This window comes from Anopheles moucheti, chromosome X (genome assembly GCF_943734755.1).
Source record: "Anopheles moucheti chromosome X, idAnoMoucSN_F20_07, whole genome shotgun sequence".
In the NCBI taxonomy this organism is placed as follows: domain Eukaryota; kingdom Metazoa; phylum Arthropoda; class Insecta; order Diptera; family Culicidae; genus Anopheles; species Anopheles moucheti.
Window position 1 is genome coordinate 2,460,774 of NC_069142.1, and position 25,087 is coordinate 2,485,860.

A 25,087-nucleotide genomic window follows, 5' to 3' on the forward strand; every position below is an offset into this window, starting at 1 on the left:
ATCAGCAATCCGTATCCGTCACCTAGCAACGTTACACTTTACACGTGTAACGATCTTCCCATCTCTCTCTTTTAGCGCCTACTTGGAATTTTTAAATCGTATGTCAAAAGCAGGGAATAATAGAATATGACAGAACAAACTTCGGCATAATTACTGCAAAACAACCAGGGTCAAAATAACAACGTAACCGGCCTTCTTATCAATCATTAAATTATCTTTCTTATCAACGACGCACTACGCCTTACGTACGCTGTAAGTTGGCATTATAAAGCCTGTCGGTCACACCGTACGGTTTTCGTTTTACTGATCACCTTCAACACCGCTTTGCTAATATTGCTGTTGTCAATATTATCTGTGCTCTGTTTTCTCTACTGCACTGCGTTACGCATCTGCATGTCGCTGCTCAACCTTCTTCCGCATCGTATTTCCCAGCGACTGACTGCACTCTACTTCACCGGTAAGCTTCACCCGACAACTTTGCCTCCCCGTGGTAAACCACGACCTTCTTTCAGTATCAAGCTTCAGCCTGCAACGCCGACCACGGTCCACACAAACGAACACGATGGCGAGCATGACGGTGACAAAGATCCCAGCCCTGAAAGATAACTTTATGTACTTGGTAATGTGTAATGCGACGCGGCAAGCGGCTGTCGTCGACCCGGTCGAACCCGATCGTGTGCTGGAGGTCGTGCAGCAGCAAAACTGTAAGCTGAACAAGCTGCTAACGACACACCACCACTGGGACCATGCTGGCGGCAACGACGGTCTGTACCAGCGCTTCCAGCAGAACACGGATTGGGGTGAGCTGTCTGTGTATGGTGGGGACGATGATAGGATTACACGATTGACGCATCCGGTCAAGCAGGACGACACGTTTGAGATAGGAAATCTCCGGGTACGATGCCTTTCCACACCGTGCCATACAAAGTCGCACATCTGCTACTTCGTAGAGGGTGAGCAGGAGCGAGCCGTTTTTACCGGCGATACACTTTTCCTCGCCGGCTGTGGTCGTTTCTTCGAAGGAACACCGATTCAAATGTACGAAGCATTGATCGGTAAGCTGTCCCAGCTGCCGGACGATACGAAAGTGTACTGTGGGCACGAGTATGCACTGCAGAACCTGCGCTTTGCCCACACAATCGAACCCGACAACGAGGACATTCGGGAGATACTGGAACGGGCTCAGGCCGCTGATCTGGAAGGACGGCAGGCACTTGTACCGTCCACCATTGGGTTGGAGAAACGCATCAACGTTTTTATGCGCGTGCGTGAACCATTCTATACAACGATGTTTTCTACTAACCATCCGGTGAAGGTAATGGAACAGCTCCGATCAGCTAAGGACAAGTTTTAAGCATTTCGTCTACAAGTAAGTTTTAAGTCGTTGCACCAAAATTGATACTACCGGTACATTACGGGCATCAATATCAGATTAATTGTACATCTGCGAACAACACTACATCATTCAGATTCAAAAATGAGGATGTAACGAGAAAAGAAGAATAGATCCGCAAAAGCTGAATGGTTTTTTAAAGCATTTAAGCAGAGGTCACGAGCTTGCTCGACCGCAAATGGTCGGTCTGGTCAAACACTGTTTGAGATTATTGGTGATAGGAAATTCTACTACACCTGCACCTGATCTTCCATGAACCGCAGTTAAAACCATGAGATTTGGTCAGATAGTTAGCAAGAATGTTGGTAAAAAAGTGTACTTTCTCATGGTTAAACATTTGTCTTATGCTTTTTACATGAAAGCCCTACATTTATAGGCAAAGGCTGGAAACTTACTTGAACATCCATCATTTACGGATAATAATGGGTTTAGGTAAACTTTTTTGGAAATATAATGCCTTTGGTAACTAATCATTGTCCACTCGGTGTAAATATCAAGTTTTAATCGATTGGGTGGAGGAATGAGGAAACGATGAAGGTTTAGGAATTCTTATGAAGTCCTAATTTCTATTCGAAATTTGTTCACTTCTCAGGCCATCTGTTTTTTTTCGAGAGTTTATTCTTAAAATTCTCGGGACCAGCAAAATGTACATTTCTTGTAAACTTCCAAATTTCAGACGCAATAAAGCAATAATCAATCACAAATTTGCATTAACACTACGGAATGGGCTTAGTTAACTATTTTAGAGTTAGAATTCTAATCGATACTACATTAATTTCCATGCATTCTCAACAAGGACAAGGACTTCACCAAACTGCGTATAAGGACTAAATCAAAATCCTTGTACTAACGGAAAATGCATTTAATCCTACTGTAAATTGGAAGCAAATCCATTTTTGAATCCAAAATATTATCTGTGTAGTTATATGTAAATATGGAAAGCCTTCTTGGGGCATCTCTGCGAAGAACAGCTTTGCTCTTCTTACCACAGCAACAACTCCTAACCTACCCTGCATTTGAATCTATTATTTTCACCAAAAAAAACCAAAATTACATTGACATCTAGGTTTATGATGTTTTGTCACATTTCCACGCGGAATAACTTTTGAAACTGAATAAAATTTAATTGTATAAAACTTCGTTTTTATCATGAAATTTTTTCTTTTTTGCAAAATCTAACGATTTTCGTAAAATATTTTTAGTTTGATTTATTTATTTTTTATTGTTTTATATTTTATTCCTTATTCTTCTGAATGTTTATATCCGGGAAGTCTCTCTATATTCAATGATCAATCCTTGATTTTTGATGAGGAATTCTAGTTGTAAAATTTATTTTTAAATTTTGCAACATTTTAGCTCCTCAGCTATCCCCACACCCCTACCAAAAACCTGTATAGCAACAAATAAACAACAAACACACCCACATATGTGCCGTCAGATAGCTGTCAAAACTGCCAGCAGCGAGAGTTCATTTTTTCGCTTGGGCTGTCAAGCCAAGCCAAACAAAAAGAAGAAGAAGAACAAGAAACGAAAGCAAACTCTCCCAAACTAAAATTTGCAAACAAATTGTGTGTGGCCTAGGCAACTGATTGGCTGTGGTGCCCGTAAGCGAACATCTGCTGAGCATATGTAACGCAAAAGTGCAATCGTGTGCAACTCTACGCCATATTTGATAAATCACGCTTGTCACACACGCCTGTCCCACCGAATCTCGCAATCAGTCTGAAAAATCTCCAAGCCCCATTTCGGAAATGGCTATCAAAGGGTGTTGTTCCGTGGTGAAGTACTTGGTGGTGCTGGTGAATCTACTGTTTTGGGTAAGGTGTACGGTTTAATTGCAGAACCGTGGCCAGCTGTAGCTAAATTTCGATCTTTGTTACGCATTGCAACAGGTCGTCGGGTTTTTGATCGTTTCGTTGGCCATCTGGATGCTGTCGGATCCGACCTTCCTGATATCGATGACCCAAAACGAGAAGAACTACACGATCGGATTGTATATCTTCCTGACGGTCGGTGGGCTCATGCTGATCGTCGCCTTTCTTGGGTGCTGTGGCGCATTTAAGGAATCACAGTGGATGCTCACCTCGGTATGGAATTCGGAATATGGAAGATAAATCGTCAGGCAGAAAGGTACATTCTAAAGTGTTTTGTTTTTTCGCTTACCACAGTTTTTCTGCTGTCTGTTGATGGTGCTTGTTGCTGAGCTGGCAGCTGGCGCTTGGGCATTCCAAAACTCCAACAAACTCGACGATGTGGTGCGTTCGGCAGTGAAGGAAGCTGTGCATACACAGTATGGTGTTATACCCACCCGTACCGCCACACTGGATGCTATTCAGAAGCATGTAAGAAGATTTATTTTCTAATACAATCGTTTGTCATTTAATGTTTGCATATTTCACCCCAATACCCCAAACACAGTACAAGTGCTGCGGTGCCGAAGGACCGAATGACTGGCAATTAAGTGCGTTCAACAACGTGGAACGTACGACGCTCAGCGTAGAAATCTCCAATCAACCGACCAGCTACAAAGTGCCGGAAACCTGCTGCGTGGCCAACATCACACCGGAACAGTGCAAAAGAGCCACGCAAATGGAATTCCTGGCATCGATGAAGACGAAGTCAGATTTATTCGTAGACGTGAGTATATTTTCATACATAGGCTTAATTATTGCAAAATCTCCACACTAGAAGACAATTATGCTAAATTTCCATAAATAATTGGGTGCTTATGTATCCACCCCAAACAATTATAGTCCCCGTGATAAAATCTTCATAAACCGATCACGGTATTAATACGGGAAAGTCTCTTCTTCCCTCGAGCGCACGGGAAAGGGCGTGTGTACCACTGCTAAACAATGTGTAGTAGCGCTAAAAATAGTACCACCGCTTCTGGATGAAGCAATTCTCCCCAGACGCCACGCCCAAACCCCGCACCTTGAGCTAACGTTATGTATGCCTTTAAACAAATTGACTGATGCTTACTTCATAAAACTTCGTTTCCGCTTATTGTATAAATAGCTTTCAACCCAGTACCCAGTTGGGATTTTTCTTGCTTCTGTAATTACTCCTTTCTTGCGCTCGTATCGCTTCGATTAAATATCGCTCGCGAATTATTGATCAACGCAAAATTTAAAAATGGTTGAAGGTGTTATAATTTAATCTATTATTTGTCAATTGTTTTGCTTTTGCAGGGTTGCACGGAAAAGTTAGTGAAAGCGGTACAGGAAAACATCAAACTAATTTGCTACGTTGGTGCTGCCATCGTGGGTATTGAGATGCTGACGCTGATACTTTCCTTGCTGCTGTGCTGCGCAATCCGCCGGAACGATAATTACAAGCACTAAAGCCACGGGTCGATTGTAAATGTCGATTTTCAAGCATGCTTTTTAGTCTCCGTATGCATATTTATATGTGTATCAATCTATATATATATACATATATATACACATTTATTTACTTAACGAATCCCTAGAACGTAGATCTGATAACAATGGCCATGACAAAGCTTTTATATTTTTGTTTTATATTTTAATGATACGAAATAATACTAAACGGTGTTTTATCTCCCTCTACGTTTTAAAATTAATGCGTAAAAAACTTATTAAATGTAACTTTTAACACATACATAAGACGCACAAAATCCTGCTGCGCTCGAGATAACAAATGGTATCCTCCCCTCCCAAAGCCAAATATACATCTATATATTTGATGTTCTTTAAAAAGAAAACAACAACTGCGAATGGCAATTATGCTCTTATTTATATAATTAACAACAACAAAAAAACAAACAAACGAAAACCCCCTTTTAGTACGCACAACCTCGTAAGTGTAACTGAATGCTAAACATATATGGAATATATAAATATTTTGTTTCTCGCAGAGGTCCGCAGCTAGTTACCGATGTACTTTAACGAAACAAAAAAATGGCAGTTACAGTAGGTCTCGATACTCTTTTGGGTCACGAGACTCATGCAGAAAATCATAACTGTAGGTCATTCTTCGTACAAAAAATATGCAAAACACACACACAAAACCAGATCAGGTTGTTTGATATCGAAATAATGGTAAATGTCTAGAAATGATTGTGTTCTCTAAAGTTTAAGAAGAATAAAGTTTTATTTTATACTCATTTAATTACACCCTTACCGTATTGTTTGTGATGTTACATTCGGAAACTTGCACAAAGACGTGTGATACATTACAATTTGGAAAGACCATCGAATAACGAAAACCAGCAGCAACTACGACAATAAATGAGTTGTTTTATTTCCCTTTTTCTGAGTATATTATACACAAGTAGATCAGCATTATCTAATAACTTCAATATACATTGGTTGCGGTTGTTTCTTTTTGTTCTAGTTGTATTGTTTCCAATAATACTTTGTTTTTTTGTTGCGCTGCGGCGTGTGCAGAGTACGAGCGTGTCGGATTCTAGGCTACGAACGCCATCTTGTTTTAGCCAGACTCATATCGATAAGCTAATATGAGCTGGAAAACAACCAATTGATACGGAGAGGTACCTTCAACGATACCAAAACTTCGGTGATGCCGCAAGTGCAATGTTTAGACGAAACGGGAAACATAGCGTTGCTCACCGGGAGTATCTCACCTTAACCTTAGTATCACCGCACGCACATAATCGCTTAAGTTTCATGTCAGCAAAGCAAGCAGTAGTACACAGCATCCGACATGTGTTAATAGACAAAACACACGAAAGGTTCTTCATACGTACGTACTTCTTAATTATGTTCAGTAAATGTTGTCACTTCCTCCTCTGGAAACACTTAAGCGCTACGATGGTCCTATTCTCCCTTGTTTAAAAAAAAAAGTGCTTTAAAATGTTTTTTTGTTACAGAAAATGAAAATCCACTACACACAGGAAAGAAGAGGTTACGACGGTGTCGTTACTCGTCCTCGCTTTCCCTTCTCTCTCTTTAATGGCATCCGCAGCTTTTCACAACCATGTTCTTGTATTTCTTAAGATTCACATTAGACTCGTCGATGTGATACAGCACGGAAATGGGAACCAGCTTGGTTGGAGCGCAGCACGGTTTGGGCACCTTGATGGAGGTAAGAGAAAACAACTACATGATAAACCCTTCTCGGGATAGGATGAGATGATCTTCTACCAACCTTTGTTGGATGATTTAAATGTACCAGTGTCTGTACGATCGCATGGTTGGTAGCGTTCATGTGTGCGTTGAGCGGGAAGTTGCATTCGCCACTGCAGTAGTACGCTCCGTAGCCTTCCGGTGCAATAATCCACTCCTGCGAGTAAGCGAGCGAGCGAAAAACGTTATACAAACACGAGACTATTACCCACAATACCTGTTACCTGACTACCAATACGTACATGCCACTGCAGATCTTTAAAGCTAACATACAGCTGCTGAATCCGGCAGCTCTTGTGCTGATCGTACGGCTGATGATATTGGAACGGGTGTCGGTGTTCGGTTTTACCATTTTTGCGCTTGCGTGTTGGCTGGCTACGCTTATTGCGCGTTAGATGCCGCTGAAGAATCGGCTTCATCATTTGCTGCATTTGATGAGGAGTTGCAATAGAAATTTAAGATGCAAATAATAATAATAATGAGATTCAGATGCGATAAATCTGAATTCTACACGAAACTAGAATGCTGAAACTCTGGAAATCTACCTACCTGTTGACTATTGGCGTACACCACCAAAAATGGCTGATACTCATCACTTCCACGCGCACTAACGAATCCAATATCATCCAGCTTCACCTCCCGTTCTACATGCATGGGACGAGAAAGTCATTGAAAGGCATTAGGCGTCAAGTAAATCTGGCACGATAAGAACGTTGCACGCATCTTACCAACACGATCTCCAAAGTACGCTCCAATGTAGAGACCATGGTTGGCCTGTCTATTTTTGAGCCACAGGTTAACCGCACCAGTAACATTAACTTCCAACCAACCCTCGTAATCGCCCGTCAGCTCCATGCTCGAGATTTCCGTCATTTCACTTTCGCTGCAAACACATCATCAAGTTATGGGTAAAAGTGACCAATATGCCAGAAACCGGCCCTTCTCTTACCCGTTCAACTCGGTTAGCGCATACACCGTCAGTGTCAGCGACGTGTTGTAGGTGGTGTACTTGTTCAGGTTCAGCTTTCGATAAAGACGCAACTCGGCCATCAGTACGCTGACGTCGTTTTCGATGTTGGTGATCCCGAACCACAAACGGCGACCCTTCTCGTGGCGCATTTCAGACCCGTGATGATCTGGGGCACAAGAATACATACATTACTACGTATAGGGTCACATCCACATCTGGCCATTCTACGTTAGTTACTTTCCGACTACCAGACTATAACTACAACCATATTATCGTAAGACGGAGATCACACAACATCAGGTGGGGTTTGCAGAGTTCATGCAGCTTCAGCCTGAATGCAATACATGCTTGCTGCAAGCATGTAAGTGTTAAGTTTAGACCAGCGCTCTAAGATGATATTCTCTGTATTGCCAACGGATGAGACATCATTGAATGATAGGAATGTTTCATGCCCAGCTATATATGTAGATATACGTTTGCGATCTTTACCAAGCGTCAACTCGCTACGCCAAATACCAACTTTCCAGCGCTTAAGTTAGTGTATTACGTTTTAGCCATACGTGTTAGGATCGGTCCGTGTCCTTCAGCCAGCAAATTACGGATTAGCCATTTTTACGTGGTTGTCAGTAGCAAAAAGGTTGTACAAAAAAATGTCCGCACCAATGTCCGGAGCGACGTTGGGGGGAAAAACTCACTCTTGTTCAAAAAGGTCATAATAATATCACTCTCATCAATAGCTTTCCTGTCGGCATCGGTAATCAGGATGTCCAGGTCTGTACTACGAACCTTTCGTATATGGGCAGCTCCACCACTGGCGGCATCGTTCTCCTCCTGCTGCAGTTGATCGTAGACGTTCAGCAGAAATTGCGGCGCAGATTTGCTAGATTGCATGCCAGCGGACGAAGGAAGTTATTGCCAATTGCATACCATTCACCGTTTGTTTGGACATTGAGGTACCTACCCGACCGAGGAATGTAGATGGCGGACGGCCGGCCGTGGTCCCGGAAGCCCGAGCAGGTTCAAAATTTCATTCTCGATCTCCTGCTGCTCCTCGAACGAGAGAGCATCCTCCAGCACCGTCTGACCGACGCCGTTATCGACGTAAATTCCGGACAGCGTCGTCGTCGCTGCAGTTGCCCACCAGCAACACCCTAGCAAAAACACCACCAATGCGTACCCTAATACGCGACCCATACCCAACGCGTACAGACGAATCGGAGTTGTTTGGAATATCGCGGAATGCACTGGACAACGGGGGTTTTTTTTCCTCTACAGCGGGCTTGGAAGAACACGATCACAAACTGATCCTCAAGGTACCAAAAACTTCGTTTCTACTTCCTTTACGCTTCGCTCGCCCTTTTGTTTCCGTCCCTGCGCCCTTTGGCATGTGCAACCTTCTGTTTCTTTGGCTCCTTCTCCGCTCTGTCCGTTTCTCTTTCTCTCTCATTCCCTCTCTCGCTCTCTCTTCTCTCTTTCTCTCTCTGTCTTTCTCTGTTGAACTTGTCTGAGAAGCCAACACTTTGACAGCGATCGAAGACTCGATCTGTCTTGATCTTTCATCTCATCTCGGGCCTTCCATCTTCGTACATACGTTGAGGGGGTTGTTTCCAGGAACATAGGCCGACTGTGACGTTTTGTGCGGTAGGCCTGTCGGAGCAAACCAATCATCAGAGGTTGGCTTTTGCGCGAGCAAAAGCGCAAAATAGCGAATTCTCGGCGGGAGGTTTTGGAAAAGTAAAATCGCAGTTGACTTACGATAAGCAGACGGTGATTCTCTAACGATCATAATACCAATCAATATAAAATGTTGGTTATATATTTCAATACACCAACAAATACACTAAAGAAGCACAAAAGGCGGCGATATGCAGAATGGGAAATTCTACATTTCAAAAACTGTAAACTATTATTTGCTCAACAACTCGAAACATTCCAATATACGCAATAATATTTGGAAAAATTCATAAACAAGCATTCCATTATAATATCAAACATTCCAGCAATCATTTTAGTAATTGTTTGTAAACTTCAAGTAGAACAAATATTACTTATCTATTTTTAATCTGTTTGTTTATCACCCTATCAAGTAAACAAACCATGTTTGCGCTAATCGAATTCACGTACTATCCAGAATACACTACTTGATATATTCTCCCCTTCTTTCGCCTATGTAATTGAACATGACCGTAGACCGACTGTATTTACTCATTGCGCTAAGATACGAAACGCATTCTAGAGTTGTAATAACTTAACTTGCCAACGACGATGATCAAATTCATTTGAAAAAAAAAATTACCAAAATATACCTAACGCAAACGAGTTTCAAGATGAAATTGCCAGACCGTAAGTTAAATCGAATTCCAAGTACAAAAGTAAATCGAATTGCTCTATAATTTAAAATTGAAAACATAGTTTTATTTCGTTGTCAGTATATCAGACCGTATATGGCCGCTCGCAGATAAAAATACTATTCAAAAACTGCCAAAAACATTTATGGCACACGTAGTTTTGATCGCTTTTTTCTTTTACAAACATTGTAAACATTTGCCCTTATTGTAAAAAAATCTATGTATGGACACGAAAAATTATGATCTGTATAGTTAACTGTGTTCGTCTAGGCACTTCGGTGATGTGATGCGTATTTGTTGTATTTGGGCAATATGCTAACGAATTCGTTGACGGTTAACATTTGCGCATTTTAGTGTTTTAACGTTACCTTACTGTGTACGCTATGTTATCTTAGCAAGTTCTTTAACTCTTTCCTCGTTCCATTTGTCTGTCTGTCTTTGCTGACGAAAAATACTCGTTGCCTCCTTAATGGAATATATTGAAGAAATTCTATGTGGTATTCTACAAATATTCCGGATACGGTGCCGATAAACAATTTTTAAAATGCACATCTTAGTGTATGTATTGGACTGGGAATGTCTGTATGTCTAGAGAGATGGAAGTCCATCCACAAAAACCGACGTGTTTCAATTTACGTTTTTTAAACCAAATGAAAAGAACAAACAAACAAACATTATCACATTTTCCGTAAAATCTTACTAGAAAGTACATAATACGTAATCAGCCATCTAAGATAAAGTAGGGGCTAGCCATTCGAGAAAAGGTGGTCGCTTATATGCAAACAAAATAACTAACAAACAATGAAACTCCTTCGACTCCCCTCGCTTAAACCCGTTTCGGTTTGCTAATCGTGGCATAGTTAATGGTAGCAGTTATGTTACGTTGCTGTTGTTGATGGTGTTGCTGCTGTTCCTCCTGGTGATGGTCAGCGCTGAATACTGAATACTCTAACCCTTCATCTTGATTGCGCCCTCGCAGGGTACCGATACCGCCTGTTAAATTGTAGCCAACCAACCCAGGTGGACCATTCCCTACCGTTGGTGGTGGTGAAGGTTCGCCAATAATTTCATAATCATCCGACGGTTGAACCGCAGGATGCTGGGCAGCTGGCGTTGTCGTTTCACCGCTCAACCGAATCGGCACGACCGTTTTATAGTCGGCCGAGGTCTTTCGAGTTGAGGTGCGGAAAAAGTCCAACCGATCGTACTCCAACCGTACATGCTCGTGGACAACATTGGGCGCGATCGATGTACCACTTTCTGCCACCGCTTCGGTGTGCTTCACATCGTTCAGTCCGTACAGCTTCCACGCATCTGTTATGTCCTTCACACACTCGTAGTCTAGCTCCTTCGCTTTGGATTCTTGCAGCACATCCTCCAGGTTCGGTGTGACGTTGCGGATCAGTATTGTTTGGTTTGAGGTCGGTTGGCTGGTGCACTGCAAATTGTGTCCATTGCTTTTGATAAATACAGTCGACACGTTGGAATGCTTTGGATCGATATCAGACCCAGCACCACCAGACGGGACATTCCCCGTGGTAATGCCCTGTTTTCGAGGTGGTTTCGTTGGAATGCTTTTAAGCTGGGATAAGGCCGCCATCGTGCTGGGCGCAATATCATGCAGCAATTCAATCGAGGACAGATGGGCGGCCATGTTTTCGTCACAGTGCACACCTGGCAGTGGACTCCTCGAGCCAGGCTCCATGGCAAGGGCAGCACACAGCTGACTGCTGAGGGCTTGCGTTTCATGCTCGGAAGTGGATGAAATAATTTTCTTCATCGACTTCATCTTCGTCAGCATACAGCGGAAGATGTCTTGCGGGCTGGCATTGTCTAGCTTGAATGTACCCTCGCCCGTGTTACACTTCCTACCCGCCTCGAACGTAAACTTACCCTCCCGGTACCCATACTTCCGGATGTAACGATACGGCCAGAGCGCAACCGTGACGCTCTCGTCCTCATAACACTTTAGCCGCATATCCATCTGACCGAGCTCGAGCGTATACATCTTCGGTTCGATCCCGTTCTTGTTGGACGCATCGGTCGGAATCAGGGTGACCGTGTAAATACCCTCACTGTACGACGAGCAGTACAAATCATTATCCTCCTCGATCGTGTTTAGCCGCGGAGGTGGAGGCGTTTGATTGGATTTGTCTTTGAATGCCACGATCTGTAGCGCGTTTGTCCATTGGCGGGCGAGCGATTCGTCCGGTGAGTACAGTTGGATCTGTCCCGTCTTTGAGACGATGTTGATTGTGTTTTGTGGCGGTTGATCTAGCACTATTTTCACACAGTTTTCCAGCGTGACGATGCGTCGCGTTTTGTCGTTCTCTGCATCACTAATCTCAAGCCTTTCGATACCGTGGCGACTTGCTTTAAACAGTTGGCAGTATTTAACCTGCTACTCGTATTAGAAAGAATAAAAGAAAAGCATTAAAATGATTATAGAACAAAAAGTAACTTTTTGTATATACAGTTCTAACCAATCAAGAGAAATCCTACATTATTTCAAATCATGCCTCGACGCATCGGAAGCCGTAATTTACCAACATTCAACCTTATATGCAATCTTACCTTTTTCGCGACTCGCCACGAAAAGCCACTCTGCGACTTGACGGTCAGGAATCCGGATAGGAACGGATTTTCCTCTTCATCCATCGTGTTGATGTTTTCCCCCTTCTAGGCAATGCGTTGAACCATGTGAAGGAGCCGTAACTGGCAAGCAGACAAAACAGCTTCGGAACCCCTAAATATGCGTTCTGCAACACATCGACCATCCAATGCTAGCTGATTAATGATTCCCTGTTTTTTCTTAAGCTGCAACATTAAAGCCACAGCAACAGTGACAAAAACTTTCTCAGATCCTTCTTCTATTTCTAATATGTCCCTCTTCCCTCTCTTCGACATATCGAAGCAACATCACCCACACATACACACACGTACTTTGCCACAAAACTGTCATTTGTGGAGACCATGGTGCTGCAGTTATTACATCGTTTACAATACACCGTCCAATTCTAATGATGGCATTGTCCATGCATTAAAATCTCTTTCGGTTAATTTATTTTTGATCTACTATCACTTTCTTCATCGCAATAAGTTCTATTTATTGATAAAAACTTATTTTTAGGTAATAATAACATTGGTACACATATGTCACATCCCGAAACGACAAGTTGGTCTATATTGTTACATTTCATTATATACACCTTGTGCTGGATATATTCATGACAGTTACATTACCGATGTAAATTTACAGCTTTTATAGTACAGGCAGCCCCCGAGATACGCGGTTCCTCTTATACGCGGATTCGGAGATACGCGGTTTTAGGAAATTTGACAGATGTGCTAGTTTATAACACAAAATCTAAGCAAAAAGATGAAAATTGGTGAAAATATCTTTTTTTGTCACATGAAAAATTTCTTTCTAACTTATTTTAGTGTATTCATTCTGAAAAATCGCCTGATTCGGTGAATAAATTACTTTCAGAGAAGGAAGTCGACTCTGTGACTTTGGAATATAAACGAAATTGCACCAGGATTCGACTTACACGGAAATCTGAGTTACGCGGATTTTTTCCGGGTTCTAGCGGTCCGCTATAATAGCGTATCTCGGGTAGTGCCTGTGCAGTAAATTTTGCTCGAGATTACACCTCTCATTTATTCACCCTGAAACCCCGGTCGCGCTTTTTGGCCATTGGGCCACAAGATAACGATGTACAGTGTTTGACTTGTATGTGTTGATGAGGACTTGTGCGGCACCTGCTACATACAGTGGCTTTCTCATCACAATTCTTGCAGAAGTCTTTTCATAAGCCCTGCCGCTAGTCCAGACTGTGTAAGTGTGTAGATGCTGACGATAGATAAGTAGCAAGTGTAACGGTTCATCTGGTGCGCGCCCAAGACATTATGGACTACTCTAATCGTGCTCTGTTTTAGTCTTATCTGAACGGCTCTGTCTCAGGCACAAGTGTCCTGATGCTTTCGGTGTTTCGTTTAAATATAACCCCTCACCGCAACAGTCAACAATACTACCCTGGAAAAGGGTGGGCGAAGGAAGCCGGAAAACGCAAAGCCACTGTAAACCAAACAATCAACCACTCCAACACCTATTAGCTGCATATACTGTGCCCATTTGAAGGCATCGTATCGCGTGGTTCAACCAAACAAAGGAATTTTAAAAGTCCGTATGGTAGTTTCTATAGCAATACAAAGTTTAAAAAGTACACACTGCAAAAAAGACACCCTTTTTACTTTTTTTTAGAGATGGCGAGCACAACGGTATTATCCGCCAATTCGTCGGAGGAGGAAGCAACACTGTCTGATATTTCCCACAAGAAAGGCAAACGAAAACACAACAACGATCAGCATGATTCATACCAGCCGGAAAGCAAAAAGCCCCACGAAACCGGTGCAGAGGCCGGATCGTTTGCAAACTTTTCCGATAAATCGGTACGCATCATGCAACAGATGGGCTACAAGGCTGGCACCGGACTGGGTAAGACGGGCCAGGGCCGTGTGGATCTGATCGAAACGTCATCACAGAAGGGACGAAGTGGTTTAGGTAGGTGTGTTGGGTCTTCTGAATCCATGTCCGTGTTTGGTAATATGTGCAATGGATTGCAATTAAAGGAATGAAACTGAACGAGCTAAACACAGCAGCCGATCAGTGGGACGGTACAGCGGAGGAGTTAAAAATCCCGGAAATTTCTACCTTTCTGAAGAATGCGAATGCGGCTGCAGACGATCCAGGCATCACGCGGGAACAGCTGGACGCATGGATAAAAGTAGGCCCGCGCAAGTTGCAAATCAACGACGAGCACAAATACTGCGAGCGTGAGATTTTGCAACAAATTCTAGCGAGTAAGTCAGTGTTCGATAACCTCGGTGCAGATGATATGCGCAAAGCGCGGTCCAAGTCAAACCCGTTCGAGCTGATTAAAAGCAACATTTTTATCAACCGTGCCGCAGTCAAGATGGCAAACATGGATTCGATGTTTGAATTCATGCTTACTAAACCGCTTGACCAGAACAGCAAACCGTTGGTTAGAGATAACGATCTGTTTTACTTCGCGGACGTGTGTGCCGGACCGGGCGGATTCTCCGAGTACGTGCTGTGGCGTAATGGGTGGCACGCGAAAGGGTTTGGCTTTACCCTGAAAGGGGCGTGCGATTTTCGGTTAGACGATTTCACGGCGGGGTCGCCAGAAACGTTTGACGCGTACTATGGACCGAAGGAGGACGGTAATATTTTCGATCCGGCCAATATTGAGGGATTTTCCGACTACGTTATGACACAGACGGAAACGGGTGTCCATCTAATGATGGCGGATGGAGGATTTTCCGTCGAGGGGCAGGAAAACCAGCAAGAGATCCTTTCGAAACAGCTCTATCTATGTCAGATGATCGTGGCGCTTGCGATCGTCCGACCGGAAGGACACTTTGTGATGAAAGTGTTCGATCTGTTTACACCGTTCAGTGTCGGGCTGGTGTATCTCGCGTACCGGTGCTTCCGGGAGATTTCCATCTGCAAACCAAACAGCAGCCGTCCGGCCAACTCTGAACGATACCTCGTTTGCAAGTGGAAGCTCCCAAAGACAGATCTCATACAGCGGCATCTTGAGGATGTAAACAGTCAGATGTTTAACAGTAGCAAGAAAAACATCGACACACTCGAGCTAGTATCGGAAGAAGTGCTGCATGAGGATGCCGCATTTTTCGAGTACATCTGCACCAGCAACAACACTATCGGGGCGAACCAGATAACGGCTTTGCTGAAGATAGCGGCATACTGCAAAAACCGTGACCTCGCCGAAACGCGCCAGATGGAGGTGAAGCAAAAGTGTCTATCGCTGTGGAAATTGCCGGACGGGATTCGGAAGTTTGCCAACAAGGGTGACCCGGACCAGTATGTGGCGAAGCTGTACAAGGAATGGAACAGCCTTACCAAGGAGGTGTGCCAGGTAGAGAAAAAGCTGCAAATCCCGGACCTGAAGATGTCCTTTCCGTCCGCGTACGATTGGTGCTTCGTGCCGATCGGTAATACGGAAAACAGTGGCAAAAACATTCGCACAATACTGCTCGGCAAGGGTGGCAAAGAGGTGTATAAGTTTGATCCGAAGCAGTGCAGCTGGATACCGATGACGGAGGTGGCGATCGAGCTGCCGCACGGTACGATCATCTACGGGGAGATTGTGCGAGAGCTGCAGGGTCAGGGAAAATCGCAGATCGTCATCAACACGCTGCATATCATTGACGGGTTGTTGCTTGGTGGGGAAAACATTCGCAAACTGCCACTCCGGCAGCGAATGGCACGATGTCAGCAGTTTGCCAAAGCGCTCAACAAACCGCTGAAGGGCATCAATTCGGACTGCACAAACGGTAGCGCGGTGACGGTACAGATACGGGCGAAGAAGTTGTACGATCTATGCGAGATCGAAAATGTCTTCTTCAAATCGTTGGAAACGTACAACTTGAAGACCGGACCACCAAGGTTGGGTTACCGGCTTCGGAACGTGATCGATGCGGACCGTTTCTACGTGCCGTATGGGTTGCTGTTTTTAAAGGAGATCAAACCAGACTATCTGAAATCACTGTCTACGAAACATAACATGTTTTATTACTATCATGTGAAAACCAAGGTTTCTAAGTATCCGGAGCAGTTTGATAATCATGAGGCGGAAACGATGGCCATGTTTGAGGAAACGTTCCATTCTCGCCTGCTTTGGAAGTGGGAAATAGTGCACCAGGTCAATCCGCAAGTTACCGAAGAAAAATCCTCGGATAGTGTGTACCGGGTGGACTTTAAGCAGTATCTGCAAACCAACTACGGACAAAGAGTTAATTAGACCTCTAGAACGTGAATGTCTCAAATGAAAAGAGGAATTGTTGGCACACTATTGATAGTTTACTTCATTGTCTGTATAGACAAGTATAGAACTTAATGTCTTAATGTAGCTACAAAGCTACACAGTTCATAGCTCCTCTTCCAAGCATTTCAACGTTCTTCTTCTATATCGGCTCAAGAACCGCAGAAGGTGTAGGCCTGCCATTTCTGGGACTTATGTGAATTTATTTACCCATGCTGGATAGTCAAAGATAATCTGTTGTGTGAAGACCTGCGCCGCTACCATCATGCCGCCCAACAACATACATGGGTAAATTTATAAATCAATCATCTTCAATTGATAACGCAGTTGGTACAAAATAGCGTCATCAACAATTAATTATATAAGTGAATGTAATTGAGTTTTATTCGTGGATTATCCAATGTAACTATATGTTCTATGTTTAGAAAGAATTGTCAAACAATGGGGAATATGCACTTGTAATAAAGTGTGTATATTTACCTGTAGGCAGCAATTTCTGAGATTGTAAAGAAGTTACTCATTAAGTTTTAAGTGTTCTATGTGTATGGTTCATTTTCCAAACTATTTCTTAAATATATAAATTTGTAATGAAGAACTATATATCTTTTCCTTTGTTGAATGGAACAAGAGGAATTAGAGATTTCTCCATCGTCCACGTTGTCCTGCAAGCTTGTTTTGATCATTTACTTTTTGCAAAATGTTTCTTTCAAAACATTACATCAGCATGGTTAACACTCATTCCTTATCTGTTGAAAGAAAACGTTAAAGCTTGTGTGTGTGCGAGGCTTTGTTAATCTGTTTTGTTCTGAACCTAACCTATCTTGAAATAACCTAGTTGTAATGTATTGAGCGAGTCAACACATGTAAGCTCTGTACAGAATAATCCGTACTTTTAAGGAACTCATCACGAGAATTGCTAACCAGGTTTTCTAGCTTAGAGTCTTCTCGTGTTAAGAGTCCCAGATATTGATTTACATCCTTGGTCGCCCTTACATATGCGATTGAACTTCGTTGAATTTGAAAACCAAATCATGAATATCATTTGGTTGAAGCATGTTAAATCGATTGAGCGCTTATCACTTCAAACAGATACTTCCTGTCTGCTTCTCTGTCTAATTACATATTCTCTCTTGGATCGTTTGCATTGTTTGAATAATCAGCTTTGTTTGGAATTGAATTAACCACCATTGTTGTCGATTTCGATACTAAATCGTTCTTTGATCCAGGAATCACGTTTCCTTATCTAACTCCATGTTACATCCCGTTATCCTTGTCGTTTCCTCCAGATGTTTTGGTGTTTAACGAATTATAATCTTTTTAGAACAATTTTAAAAATCTTCTCTAGTTGTAAAACCGAATAATGTTTGATGTTTGCACACTAAAAATAACCTTCAAATTATTTTAGTAGATAACGCCTGTCTTGCTCAAAATCAAACAAATGATCATTTAAATATGTGCACCTGGTCGTAAAATGCATTCTCCATGGAGCCTCCAACAAATATGCAATACCACGAAACTAGCTGTCAAAATGGCCCTACAAACAAAAACGCAAGCTACAGCGATACGTCAGCTGAGGCAGTGCTCTATACGAACTTTGCTCACCCGTCCGCCAAAGTGTCAGCATTTGACAGGGCTAGATTTTCTTCACCAAAAACCATGAATCGATACCGTGCGTGAAACAAAAACAGAATTGATCGGAGACAACGTAAAAAACACCGAGCCAAAATCTATTCGCACGCTAAATTGGCTCAGTCGAGTGTGGGGTGAAAAATGCACAGTACGTAAAATGTGTCAAAATGGGTACGATAGCATCGGTGCTCCAGTGGTATTGTATGAAATGCAACTACCTGAACCCAACGGAAAGCGTACGATGCCTTAGGTGTCGAACGTTTCGGAAAGCAAATCGGAACGTCGACCTTATCCACCATCAGATACACGCCAGCAACGACGGCAGCGTTCCCGTTTCGTCATCGTGCGTTCGCATGAAGGATGTGAATAGGTACGATATGGTGCAGTCCCAGTACACCGAGCAGAACAGCAGAAGTCTGCTGTGTCTCTTTGTGTTCTATTTGCACAATTCCGTATATCACTAGACCTAGCAAAAGCTGCACGTTCCTTAAGAACCAGCCCATAGGGTCACGGATCAAAACTTCCCGTGTTTGCTCCATACCTAACTCTAGGGCACCTCCTTAATGCCCGTCTGTACAGATCCTTCCGCTTACCCACACTTTTCTCTTCTTTCTCTAATCGCAAACATTGCAGAAAGCTTGTATCGAACGATTGCTTATTTCGCGTGATAGACAGCCTAGCGCTAGCGCACAAAAACATTAACCGGAAGAAGGTCGAACGGTCGTTTGTGCATCCGGTGCCGGATCCCCGCTGCTGTTGGAACCGGAAACGGTACCTATCGCAGCCGAGCATCAACCGCAAATGGAATTGCCACCGATGCCGCGTGTACAATCGTAGCGTTTCCTGGCACTGCATTAACTGTGAAGCACTCAGCGTGATCGCGCCCGTTTACAAAGACACGATCAAGAAGTCACTGACGCCGCTTACTTGCAGAAATACCGAACACGGCAATACCGAGTCCGGTGGTACAGTGCCGTACGCTTCGTGTCGCCCTAAACCATCTCGCAGCATGGAGCACGTTGGATCGGCCCGGTGTAGGTTTTGCATCTACAATCAGTTTAGCTACGAAGGGGATGCGTCACAGGCGTGCTGTTGCTGCTGTCGCGGTACCAGTACGGCCCGTTGCCCGAAGGAATCCACCGACTACCGAGGACAGGACGCGTTCAGTGGCATTACGACCATTACGAAGCGAACCGGTGGTTTAATTGTGGTACCGTCGACCACGTCACGATTCATAGACAACTCCACAATCAACGTGCGGCTCAAGGAAAGCAGCAAGCCCAAGGCACATAGTCAAACAGGTAATTTTTGGCGGTTGGAGTTGCATTTGTTTATTTCGTCACAAGATGTCGGCTAATGTTGGCGATATTCTTCTATGCAGGCAAAAAATATCCGCCCTCATCGACGGGTGCACTGGAACCAATCTACGCGGTTATCAACAAGGAGGCAAAGCGAAAGAACATTAGCAAAATAACGAGCGATGCTGTAAATAATAATTCACCGATCACTAGCATCAGTCAGCAATCACATACGCAGGAACCGCTACGTGATGATTACGCAAACCTTCCGACACCGATGAGCTGTAAAAATGGGTAAAGAAAACTAGCGAAATGTCTTAAACGTGCGACTCACAAAACGGCTTAATTTGCTGTATTTTTTTTTAGGAAAGCAGAAAAAGAGGATGAAGCGTTCAATAATACTAGCGCGAGCAGTGAGAAGATTGCTGCTAAATGCAAATATAATAAGCAACTATCTAACTATACAAGTAATTTTGATAAAGGTAATAGTTAATTACAGGAAAATGTCTGCACAACGCTGCGGAGCGAATGGGGCTAATGTGAAGTTTGAATGTACTTGCAGTTAATTATCACGGTGGTGATCATGATATTTTTTCCGTTATGGATGAATATAGCACTCATCAGAATTCCACGATACTAGAGCTAGATAATATTCCTGCGATCGTTAAAGTTCCGATAGCGAGTTTCGAACAGGATCTAGAGGACGAATGGTGCACGAAATGTAAGCTTGATGTCTTTTTTATTTTGCCACTTCCTTTCATTCTACTACTTTCTAATTCGTTTGCATCCAAAAGCATCTAAAGGGACGGACGAAAAGGAATGGTCATGCCGGAAGTGTACGCTAGTGAACACGAGCACTGCCCTCGCATGTATTGCGTGCGGTGGTTCGAAGTTGCGCAGCATTTGTAATGTCGAAGAGATGACGCTGAAGAAGGGCGAATTTTGGACGTGCCACAAGTGCACGTTGAAGAATTCAATCATGCAACCAGACTGTAGCGCTTGCAAAACGGTGCGTCCATCGGCCAAGGGTTCCAGTGTGCTGATGAACGAATCGCTTGCCACAAACCGGTTGATACTGGGGCAGTGTGATGAACCGTCTAATAGCAGTCGGTCCAGTTCGGCACTGGGTGGGCAAGGCGGTACACCGGTTGATTCCGGCGCTATACCGAAACAGCTGCAGCAACTTCAGCAACAGCAGCAACAACCACAACCCCAACCGCAACAACAGCCACCAACACCGCCACAATCGTGTGTAACGATGAAATCGATCGTACCGTCGATGCAGGTATCGATGCCGAAGCGTACGTGGCAGTGTCCCGCCTGCACGTACGAGAACTCGCTTGCCTGTGTCGTGTGTGATATCTGCTCAAGCCATCGGCACATCGATTCGGGCTGCCTGGTATGGCAGCAGCAGCAACAGTTGCAGAAGAACAACCGACTGGAGGAGAACCAACGACAGCTGGACGATCTGGAGGCGTTAAATCGCTGGAAAAGCATCATCGAGTACTGCGTGGAAAACGGGCAGGCGTTCGTGGACGATTCGTTTCCACCGGCAACAAAAAGCCTCTACTATCAGCCTTCGTCCAACATTGAGTGCAATCCGGTCGCACAATGGAGACGACCGCACGAAATTCTGTGCGAGGGAGGCAACCAGTCGACGCCACCGTGGGCCGTCTTCCGCACTCCATTGCCATCCGACATCTGCCAGGGTGTGCTCGGGAACTGTTGGTTGCTGAGTGCGCTGGCGGTGCTGGCCGAGCGCGAAGATCTCGTCAAGGAGGTGCTGCTAACGAAGGAAATCTGCCCGCAGGGTGCGTACCAGGTGAAGCTGTGCAAGGATGGTCGGTGGACGACGGTGTTGGTTGACGATCTGCTGCCGTGTGACAAGCGGGGCCATCTCGTGTACTCGCAGGCGAAGCGAAAACAGCTCTGGGTGCCGCTGATAGAGAAGGCGGTCGCAAAGATACACGGCTGTTACGAGGCCCTCGTGTCCGGGCGTGCGATCGAAGGGTTGGCCACGCTGACCGGGGCACCGTGCGAAAGCATTCCACTTCAGGCGAGCTCACTGCCACTGCCGAGCGAGGACGATCTCGACCGCGATCTGATATGGGCCCAGTTGCTGAGCTCCAGGTTAGTTAAGTTTCTGATGGGGGCCAGTTGTGGTGGCGGTAACATGAAGGTGGATGAGGATGAATATCAGAGAAAGGGACTGCGGCCGCGGCACGCCTACTCTGTGCTGGACGTGCGGGATATTAAAGGACATAGACTGTTGAAACTGCGCAATCCATGGGGACACTTTTCCTGGCAAGGTACATACCCAAACCCCTTTTACTTACTAGCAATCGCACAAAGTGCACCGTATGCAATCATTGATGTAGCTGTAGTGTAGCTTATCTTTCTTTAAGTTCTAGCTCTAGCCTGTAATAAGTTTTCTGCCACGCTCTGTTCTGGTACGGTTGCTTGCTTGTTTGATGTTGTATTGACATTTGAAACATGAACCTTAAAACCTTCTCATTTAGCCCTATTGTATCGTATTCTATCAGTCTTTTAGCATCTTTGGTATTTATCTTCAAGATACAAAACGATAACGAATATCTTCCAATAGATAAACATAAATGTTAAACGCTTAAATAATTTCATTACTTACTTCTATGCTGCTTGTCCAACTATTTTTCTAGTCACTATTTTATGCCAACATTTTATGTCCCTATTATTTCCACTTCCAAATTGATCACTTCTTTCTCCTTACAAATTCTATGACTTGCTTCTGTAAGCAATCTTGTCAGTTTACTGAACAATCGATTATTTCATATCGTAGGCGACTGGTCAGATGATTCGGAACTGTGGACAGATGAGCTACGAGATAGTTTGATGCCACACGGCGGTTCGGAAGGTGTGTTTTGGATCTCTTTCGAAGATGTACTGAGGTAAGGCGAAATCTGTTATCCATGAACTGTAGAGCAGTGTAATAGTTTATTGTATTTCTATTGCAGATACTTTGACTGCATCGATATATGCAAGGTACGCTCGGAATGGAACGAGGTACGCTTGTTTGGCACGCTGCAACCGCTCAGAGCTTTATCCTGCGTATTGATAACGGTGCTCGAACCGACTGAGGCAGAATTTACCCTGTTTCAGGAAGGACAAAGGTACGGCACCGGCGCAAAAGAGAGAAAGCGAGAAAGAACGATTGTTTGAATGGTGTTTGTTTTCACATTGTTATACGTTAGGAACTCGGAAAAATCCCAACGCTCACAGCTGGACCTCTGCGTAGTGTTGTTCCGGACCCGAAATCCTGCAAATCCTGAGGTGGGCCGATTAGTCGAGCACAGTAAACGACAGGTAATGCGCGTCGCGGTACCATAACTGACACCTGCTTCAGTTCCAAAGTAGACTAGGATAATGATCCTTTCGATTTTTGATTCTGAAATCGTAGGTGCGTGGTTTCGTTGGCTGCCATAAGATGCTGGAAACGGACCTGTACATGCTGGTTTGTCTCGCTTTCAACCACTGGCACACGGGAATTGACGACTTCATGCAATATCCACAGTGCGTGCTGGCCATACACAGCTCCAAGCGTTTGCTGGTGGAGCAAATCACACCACCGCCGTTTCTACTTGCCGACGCAATCATCAACCTTACACTGGCAAAGGGTCAACGGCACGAGGGTCGGGAAGGCATGACGGCGTACTATCTAACAAAGGTAAGGACTGCTAGAGCTAAAATCTTACACACAATTAACTAATTCATCTGCTCATCCAGGGATGGGCCGGTCTGGTTGTGATGGTCGAGAATCGGCACGAAAACAAGTGGATACACGTGAAATGTGATTGCCAGGAGAGCTACAACGTTGTTTCGACGAGAGGCGAGCTCAAGACGGTTGATTCCGTCCCACCGTTGCAACGGCAGGTAAGCTGAAGGGTGAACTGGTATGTTTTGCAACCTGCGGAATATTTAACACACCCATTACGCACAGGTGATCATCGTGTTGACACAGCTGGAAGGCAGCGGTGGATTTAGCATAGCGCACCGCTTAACACACCGTTTGGCGAACTCGGGCGGATTGCACGACTGGGGACCTCCGTCTTCCACGCACTATCCTCCGATAGAGAACGTGTCCGAGCTACACTCACCACGGATGATTACATAGAGCTTTATCTCTAACGGCACAGTAATGTTGCGGATGGTTGTACCAGCACGACCGGGACAGACAACGGAGACAGAATTCGGGAAATATTCCCGAATATCCCGTACGCTCTGGCTTGCTTGACTAATACATTATACCGTAGCCGGAATAGTCGACCCCCAAAAAAAAAAAACAAAAGCAAAATAGGCTTGCAAGGAGGCATTGGTAGCGAGAAGAAGCAGGATGTCCTGGTCGACATTTGATCTCACGATAGACGTGTGTGTGCTGTGTTGTGTTTGTAGGCAGCGACACGTGCCGGTATGGCAAACTCGTCGCACATACGAAACTCTCAAATATGCATTGCTCTGATATTGATAAAATAAAAACAACTCTCCATAGCCCACAGACACACTTCACATGTTACGAAAAAATCTTCCGTGTTTTTAATGTGGTTTGTGTGTAGTTTGCAAATACTGAAATAGATATGTTACTCTGGAACAGGACAATTTTTACTACAAACGACCAATGTGAGATAGAGTGCTTCAAATACTCGGATTTCTTCTTGTGACGATTTACAGCTGCATACAGCATGATGTTTTTTTGTCTTTATGTCTTTACCCTCTCCACTGGATTCTTGCTTTAGCTAAACTTAGACACCAAAACGAGCAATATACTTCCAGACTGATGGCTGATCAATATTTGATTGCAGCGACAGCAATGGGTGTGTGTTTGGACAAAGGGCCCTGTGACGAGACGGGTCACATTCATATGACCTTAAAAGACGTGACAACCTTTTTATGTTGCTCGGTCGCACAACTTGAGTGCTTGGTTACGACACGCAGACACATATTAATGCTCTTTAGATGCCGAACCAGCAGCTCACATTTAATCGATCTAATGAGCTTGATGTTTGTGTTTTGCTATTGTATCTAATGATATTGAATTCCCACTAAATGATAAGACTTGCTGTCCCGCTACAATTGTCGTGTACAATGCGGTTTTTCGTTAACAGTTTATCTTTCAAACGGGAAGATTTATTTTTCCTCGCTAACCACCACAATGTGCGGTTTGCCTGTTTGTTCTACTCTTAATAAATTATGAGCTAATGGGTAAAATGTTGCAACTATAGTTTATTTAAACTACCCAGCATTCCTTAATTAGATAGGGTGATACACAAATTGAGGTAAGAGCATCATTTTTATTCCTTAAACGGCGCAAGAACTGTTTCCCACATGTCCTTGAACATGTGAAGCGGGTGGCGCCTAAAACCCTCCCTACCTAATGGTGTAAATAGCGTAAATATGCTCGGCGTGTTTTCTTGTTTTTCTTATCACTTTTCATTT

The 25,087-nt window shown here is 44.0% G+C and overlaps 6 protein-coding genes across 9 annotated transcripts; 4 read left to right on the top strand and 2 right to left on the bottom strand.

The window, feature by feature from the left end:
- Positions 1 to 116: 116 nt before the first annotated feature.
- On the top strand, positions 117 to 2,480 carry LOC128306774 (hydroxyacylglutathione hydrolase, mitochondrial). Of its 3 annotated transcripts, XM_053044385.1 has the most exons (3): positions 117 to 252; positions 433 to 457; positions 513 to 2,480. In XM_053044385.1, exon 3 carries the CDS (start codon positions 563 to 565, stop codon positions 1,352 to 1,354), a length of 792 nt encoding a protein of 263 aa, XP_052900345.1. In that variant the 5' UTR covers positions 117 to 252; positions 433 to 457; positions 513 to 562; the 3' UTR covers positions 1,355 to 2,480. The 3 variants fall into 3 exon arrangements, with proteins under 3 accessions (XP_052900345.1, XP_052900346.1, XP_052900344.1); XM_053044386.1 differs by lacking the exon at positions 433 to 457 and having other exon boundaries at positions 166 to 252; positions 520 to 2,480; XM_053044384.1 differs by lacking the exon at positions 117 to 252 and having other exon boundaries at positions 293 to 457.
- Positions 2,481 to 2,905: 425 nt separating this feature from the next.
- LOC128307017 (CD9 antigen-like) lies at positions 2,906 to 5,521 on the top strand. The gene is made up of 5 exons (XM_053044722.1): positions 2,906 to 3,210; positions 3,286 to 3,480; positions 3,562 to 3,735; positions 3,812 to 4,030; positions 4,585 to 5,521. Exons 1-5 carry the CDS (start codon positions 3,145 to 3,147, stop codon positions 4,735 to 4,737), a joined length of 807 nt encoding a protein of 268 aa, XP_052900682.1. The 5' UTR covers positions 2,906 to 3,144; the 3' UTR covers positions 4,738 to 5,521.
- Positions 5,522 to 5,641: 120 nt separating this feature from the next.
- On the bottom strand, positions 5,642 to 8,889 carry LOC128306500 (protein 60A-like). The gene is made up of 8 exons (XM_053044032.1): positions 8,436 to 8,889; positions 8,170 to 8,354; positions 7,454 to 7,640; positions 7,233 to 7,387; positions 7,054 to 7,148; positions 6,747 to 6,929; positions 6,527 to 6,661; positions 5,642 to 6,453 (listed from the first exon to the last, which is right to left on the bottom strand). The coding sequence occupies exons 1-8, from the start codon at positions 8,666 to 8,668 to the stop codon at positions 6,328 to 6,330; spliced, it is 1,299 nt and encodes a 432-aa protein (XP_052899992.1). The 5' UTR covers positions 8,669 to 8,889; the 3' UTR covers positions 5,642 to 6,327.
- A 1,014-nt stretch (positions 8,890 to 9,903) lies between these two features.
- On the bottom strand, positions 9,904 to 12,634 carry LOC128306971 (docking protein 3). The gene is made up of 2 exons (XM_053044657.1): positions 12,397 to 12,634; positions 9,904 to 12,223 (listed from the first exon to the last, which is right to left on the bottom strand). The coding sequence occupies exons 1-2, from the start codon at positions 12,478 to 12,480 to the stop codon at positions 10,649 to 10,651; spliced, it is 1,659 nt and encodes a 552-aa protein (XP_052900617.1). The 5' UTR covers positions 12,481 to 12,634; the 3' UTR covers positions 9,904 to 10,648.
- Positions 12,635 to 13,784: 1,150 nt separating this feature from the next.
- LOC128306810 (cap-specific mRNA (nucleoside-2'-O-)-methyltransferase 1) lies at positions 13,785 to 17,280 on the top strand. Of its 2 annotated transcripts, XM_053044426.1 has the most exons (3): positions 13,785 to 14,005; positions 14,087 to 14,386; positions 14,455 to 17,280. In XM_053044426.1, the coding sequence occupies exons 2-3, from the start codon at positions 14,089 to 14,091 to the stop codon at positions 16,668 to 16,670; spliced, it is 2,514 nt and encodes an 837-aa protein (XP_052900386.1). In that variant the 5' UTR covers positions 13,785 to 14,005; positions 14,087 to 14,088; the 3' UTR covers positions 16,671 to 17,280. The 2 variants fall into 2 exon arrangements, with proteins under 2 accessions (XP_052900386.1, XP_052900387.1); XM_053044427.1 differs by lacking the exon at positions 13,785 to 14,005 and having other exon boundaries at positions 14,032 to 14,386.
- A 1,096-nt stretch (positions 17,281 to 18,376) lies between these two features.
- Positions 18,377 to 24,163, top strand: LOC128306394 (calpain-D). Its single transcript, XM_053043902.1, has 12 exons — positions 18,377 to 18,690; positions 18,954 to 19,621; positions 19,702 to 19,912; positions 19,985 to 20,100; positions 20,181 to 20,339; positions 20,413 to 21,927; positions 22,437 to 22,545; positions 22,612 to 22,767; positions 22,849 to 22,960; positions 23,055 to 23,321; positions 23,381 to 23,527; positions 23,595 to 24,163. Exons 1-12 carry the CDS (start codon positions 18,488 to 18,490, stop codon positions 23,766 to 23,768), a joined length of 3,837 nt encoding a protein of 1,278 aa, XP_052899862.1. The 5' UTR covers positions 18,377 to 18,487; the 3' UTR covers positions 23,769 to 24,163.
- The last annotated feature ends 924 nt before the right edge of the window (positions 24,164 to 25,087 follow it).